The sequence below is a fragment of the Pinus tabuliformis genome, chromosome 4_1 (assembly GCF_031772625.1).
Source record: "Pinus tabuliformis cultivar Carrire ecotype Pingquan chromosome 4_1, CPIR1, whole genome shotgun sequence".
NCBI lineage: Eukaryota > Viridiplantae > Streptophyta > Pinopsida > Pinales > Pinaceae > Pinus > Pinus tabuliformis.
The window spans coordinates 546,158,569-546,164,205 of NC_142303.1; the positions used below are offsets into that span (position 1 = coordinate 546,158,569).

Consider the following 5,637-nt stretch of genomic DNA (forward strand, 5'->3'; position numbering starts at 1 on the left):
ACATATAATTTTTTTTATTTTGGCTTAAGCCTCTTAATTACATTTACAATTCCTTGATAATTAAAAGGAACGTTTCAAAATTTTATTTACAAATTCGAGATAATTAAAAGGAACATTCCAAAAATTTATTGCTTACCTCGAGGAGATTGCAAAATTTAGATTGCAAGAAAGTCACAGGACGAAAAAGTGTATTCGGCACGGAAGATTGTGTGTTTCGTTTTAGCTTACGATGGCAAAGCTAAATGAGCAAGAGAATGCAATCACCTATACCGGTGAAACCCACGAGAGTTTGAGCTCTTTGCTTTCCAGTGAGGAACGTGGTTTCCTGATCAAAAATAATGGACAGAAGGTATGATTGTTAGAATTTTATATTTACGGTCTTTGATAACATTCATTTTGGTCGAAAACTGCGTTCTTGTATTGAATCCAATGTAATCTACAGGTGAAGGTTGAAGAACTGGAAGGGAAACGTGTGGGTCTGTACTTTTCTGCCCATTGGTCTCTTGATTGCAGGTATTTTACCTCCCGTTTGTCCGGAATCTATGAAAAGTTTTCGGAGAAGTGGGACTTTGAGATCGTCTTCGTTTCTGCGGATTTTGATGAAAAGGCATTCGATCTTTTCTATAGCACCATGCCATGGCCTGGCCTGCCTTTCTCAGATAAAAATACGCGGGAGAAGCTGGATCAGGTTTTCCAGGTCAATGGCAATATTCCGTCCCTTGTTGTTCTGGACAAAGGGGGCAAAGTTATAACCACTGAAGGTGTTGCTATTATTCGGGAATATGGATATGGTATCATGCCGGAATCCGGATATGAAGGTGTTGCTATTCTTCGGAAATATGGATATGGTATCATGCCGGAATCCGGATATCCATTCACTCCAGAGAGACTTGAGGAGCTAAGGGCCAATCGAGAAGCTGCAGAGTATGAGTTTCCAATGCTGTCTGATGAAGAAGATTTTGTCAGTGACCATGAAGGATCTGAGGGACGTGAGAGACTTGATGAGTTGAGGGCCGAAGATGTGCAGACTGTAGAATCTCTTCTGGTGTCTGATGAACGAGATTTTGTCCTTGGCCATGGAGGAAGAAAGGTGGGTCTTTCCCTTTTCTGCTTGCGTTTTCCTATCTGCAAATATGGTGTTGGTTCTTTTTATGGGAATTTAGGGAAGAAAGCATGCATTGAATTGGGTTGTTGACTTAAATATCTAATGAATTGTTCATGAATGCATCAAGTGTAATGAATACATGTATTGAATTGGGCTATGAGTTTCATGCAATAATTGGATCTTGTAAGGGTTTAGGGAAAATAGGTGCAGAGAGTTTATTTCATGATGGTCTTATTGTCAATTTGGGTTTTTGCCAATAGGTACCAGTAGCGGAACTTGTGGGGAAGACAGTGGGTCTGTTTTTCTCAGCCAGCTGGTGTCACTTTACTAAAGATTTTACTCAAGAGCTTCTGGAGATTTATAATAAGGTTTTGGAGAAAGGGGAGGCTTTCGAGATTGTGGTTTTATCGCGCGAGGAAGTGTTTAATGAGTATTATGCAAGCATGCCATGGCTGACTTTGCCATTCAATGACAAAACATATTGGAAGTTGTCTCACTACTTCGATGTGTGGAATGTCCCAAACTTGATTATTTTAGGTCCAGACGGGAAAACATTACGCACTGATGCGGTGAACCTCATACGAGATTATGGAATCCGAGCTTACCCATTTACGAAAGAGCGGTTGGATGTCGTTGAAGCTGAGGAGAAAGCGAAACGAGAAGCACAAACCCTGGAGTCACTCTTGGTTTCAGATGAGCGTAACTTTTTGATCAAACATGGAGGTGCTAGGGTGAGTTACTGAGATCTGCTTACCAACATCACTGTTCTTGTGCCATGATTCATGCATCACATCATAGAAATAAGGTCTAGTCCTTCATAATAGATGGGGTTATATATATGTGTGTGGGGGTGGGGGGGGTTTGAGGCAGAGTGTCTCAATAGGTTCCCCTATTTTAGTTTCGGCTAGTGAATGCTGCTAACGTTGAGAAGCAAACAGGGTGGATTGCAAGTTTTGGGTGAATTCTTACAATCTAGAAGCCCCTCAGGTGCACCAGCTAAGCCAATTGGTCTTCTATTTATAATAGCGTGCCATCCCTGGCTTATGGTCTTCTATGTATAATAGTGTGCACATTGTTTCTTTAATGATTGTGTTATTGACAATCTGGCTTTTTGCCAATAGGTACCAGTAGCGGAACTTGTGGGGAAGACCGTGGGTCTGTATTTCTCAGCCAGCCGTTGTGACTATTATGGAGTTTTGGCTCCAGACCTTACGAAGCTTTTTAAAGATTTCACTACAGAGATTGTGAAGATTTATAATGAGCTTTTGAGGAAAGGGGAGGACTTCGAGATTGTGTTTCTCTCGCATGACGTTTCGAAGCAAGACTTCGATGAGTTTTATGCACGCATGCCATGGTTGGCTTTGCCATTTGCAGACAACACTGAAAAGAAGTTGTCTCGCTACTTCCAATTGCGGTCTATGCCAGCCTTGGTTATTTTAGGTCCAGATGGGAAAACAGTACGGACTGATACGTTGGACTTTACAAAAGAATATGGAGACAGAGCTTACCCATTTACGAAAGAGAGGCTGGATGAGCTTGTAGCTGAGAAGAAAGCGAGACGAGAAGCACAAACCCTGGAGTCACTCTTGGTTTCAGATAAGCGCAACTTTCTGATCAAACATGGCGGTGCGGAGGTGAGTTACCTAGATCTGCTTAGTACCTTCACTGTTCTTATGCCACGATTCATGAATTACACCATAGAAATAAGTTATATTTCTTCATAGCAGATGGGGGTTATAGATACAAATGGTCAGGCAGAGTGTCTCACTGGGTTTCCCATTGTAGTTTGTGCTTGTGAATCTTGCTAACGATGACAGGCAGACCAGGTGATTTGCAAGTCCTAGGTCATTTTTGACAATCTTGAAGCCACAGAAGGGCAGCAGCTAAGCCAATTGGGTTTCTGTGCAAAATAGTGTGCCGTCACGGGCTAATGGTCTGCTATGTATGATTGTGTGCAGAGAGTTTATTTCAAAATGTTCTTATTGCCGATTTGGGTTTTTGCAAATAGGTACCAGTAGCGGAACTTGTGGGGAAGACAGTGGGTCTGTATTTCTCAGCCCACTGGTGTCGTCCATGTAGAAAATTAACTCCACGCCTTGGGGAGATTTATAATGAGCTTTTGAAGAAAGGGGAGGCCTTTGAGATTGTGTTTCTCTCGTGTGATCGGTCGGTGGAAGAATATAAAAAGTATTCTGCAGAAATGCCATGGCTAGCTTTGCCATATGGAGACAAGACTGAAAGGAAATTGTCTCGCTACTTTCGAGCGAAGAGTATACCAACCTTGGTTATTTTAGGCCCAGATGGGAAAACAGTACAGACTGATGCTGTGCCCTATATACGAGAATATGCAGACAGAGCTTACCCATTTACCAAAGAGTGGCTGGATGAGCTTGCAGCCGAGGATAAAGCGAAACGAGAAGCACAAACTCTGGAGTCACTCTTGGTTTCAGATGAGCGCGATTTTGTGATCAAACATGGAGGTGCCAAGGTAAGTTACTGAGATCTGCTTATAACTTTCACTATTCTTATGCCATCGTTCATGAATCACACCTTAGAAATAAGTTCCGTTCCTCATAACAGGTGGGTTTATATATACAAATGGTCAGGCAGAGTGTCTCAATGGGTTCCACCATGTTAGTTTCCGGTTCTGAATTGTGCTTACGATGACAAACAGACCCAAATGGAGACCAACAATAAAACAAATCTTCATGGACACTACTTGGGAGGTGCAGTTTATAATTAACTGTTTGAATCTGGTCAAAAGAATGCTCTGCTTTTAGGGAACTAGACTCTAGATCTACATCCAAGTTCGTAGTTTTGCTGTTGCCATAGTGTGTTAATCTGTATAAAATACTTCTTAGGTTTTAAACAGCAAGGTAAATAAACATAATCATGAATATAATATGTAAGCAATCATATAACATGAACAATATTAAGAAGTTCGTAGTTTTGCTGTTGCCATAGTGTGTTAATCTGTATAAAATACTTCTTAGGTTTTAAACAGCAAGGTAAATAAACATAATCATGAATATAATATGTAAGCAATCATATAACATGAACAATATTAAGAAATATTATGGGAAAACCTCAATTTTGAGAAAAAACCTAGTAAGCCGAATTCCATTACTCCTTTGCGAAAACCTTGGCTGAGCTGGCCCGGAAATCGACACTCCTTTCGCCCTTTACAATGGCCGAAGAACCCACACTTAGTCAACCCTTGGCTCCTTACACTGCCAAGGGAGCCCACACTTGAACCCTTGGCCTAGGTCACAATTCTCAACCCCTTGACCTAGGCCACAATTCGATACACGCACTTCTTTTTTAGAACCTTTCTTCCTTTTGGCCTTTCAACATAACAATACTCTCCATGTAGACATAGAGAGAACCTATACATTTGTCAGGTTCTGAATTTAGGTTGTTGTCATAGTGGAGTCCTGTTCTGTACCACGGATCACAGCTTGACATAAAATCTTGCGAGACTCGGTAACCTCATGGATGATGCTAATCATTTATATGTTTTGATTCTTGTAACAGGTCCTCGTATCTGAGCTTGTGGGCAAGACGGTTGGTTTTTATTTCTCTACCCATGCTTCCGAATCTTGCGGAGAATTCACTGTAGAGCTTGTAGAGGCATACAACAAACTGAAGGAAAGGGGAGAAGCGTTTGAGGTTGTTTTCATCTCCAGTGACAAAGATCAAGAGGCATTTGAAGATTCCTACAAAAGCATGCCATGGCTGGCTCTTCCATTTGGAGATAAAAGTAACAAGGATCTGCAACTGTATTTCCGTGCTAGAGACCTCGATGACCTCCCAGCCTTGGTTATTGTTGGTCCAGATGGAAAAACTCTGACCGATAGAGCAGGAGTGTGGGCCCATGGAGCCCGGGCTTATCCCTTTACTGATTCTCGTCTTGCAGAACTGAACGAAAGCGAAAGGGAAAAATGGGTGGACGATGAAACGGACGAGGACAAGGAAGAAGACACAGATAGTGAGATTGATGGGAACCGCAAACCCGCAGGAGTTATCTGTGATGGAGACGTTTGTTACAGGGCTAAATGGTGATGATAAACGTGCAGGCTCGTTAAATATGATATGTTCCACGGCTTTTATTTTCGTTTCAGAATTTCTGATTATCGCTTGATACATAACTGAAATTTGTCGACTGAAGGTCATCTATGGCGTCAAAAAGTAAATTCAATGTCGATGTTTGGGGATCTATCAGGGAGTTCATTATGCGTTCGCGTAGAGTTTCGAGAGTACATAGCTTTCGACTTTGCTTCCAAATGTGGATTTTTTTGAAATAGTTTTCTTTTTCCCCAATTTTCGTTCTACAGTTTTGACAGTCATGTTATTTTATAATTTTGAGGGTATAGTTTCGTACTGATACTATTCAGCATATGCATGTCTCAAAGATTATAATTTTGAGGGTATAGTTTCGTACTTATACTATTCAGCATATGCATGTCTCAAAGATTAAACATTAAGCCATGCAGGTTAAATATACATGAAATTCTGTCAAATGTAAAGGAAAA

The 5,637-nt window shown here is 41.1% G+C and overlaps 1 protein-coding gene across 1 annotated transcript; it reads left to right on the forward strand.

Moving 5' to 3' along the window:
• The first annotated feature begins 229 nt into the window (after positions 1–229).
• On the forward strand, positions 230–5,406 carry LOC149176999 (putative nucleoredoxin 1). The gene is made up of 6 exons (XM_089421631.1): positions 230–349; positions 443–1,090; positions 1,366–1,836; positions 2,227–2,739; positions 3,114–3,593; positions 4,640–5,406. The coding sequence occupies exons 1-6, from the start codon at positions 230–232 to the stop codon at positions 5,165–5,167; spliced, it is 2,760 nt and encodes a 919-aa protein (XP_089277757.1). The 3' UTR covers positions 5,168–5,406.
• The last annotated feature ends 231 nt before the right edge of the window (positions 5,407–5,637 follow it).

Bases quoted from the DNA above. Each gene is read 5' to 3' on its own strand.
- LOC149176999 (XM_089421631.1), top strand. From the start codon at position 230: ATGGCAAAGCTAAATGAGCAAGAGAATGCAATCACCTATACCGGTGAA. The intron at 1,091-1,365 runs GTGGGTCTTTCC...TTTTGCCAATAG, and splicing joins TTGGCCATGGAGGAAGAAAG to GTACCAGTAGCGGAACTTGT. The intron at 1,837-2,226 runs GTGAGTTACTGA...TTTTGCCAATAG, and splicing joins TCAAACATGGAGGTGCTAGG to GTACCAGTAGCGGAACTTGT.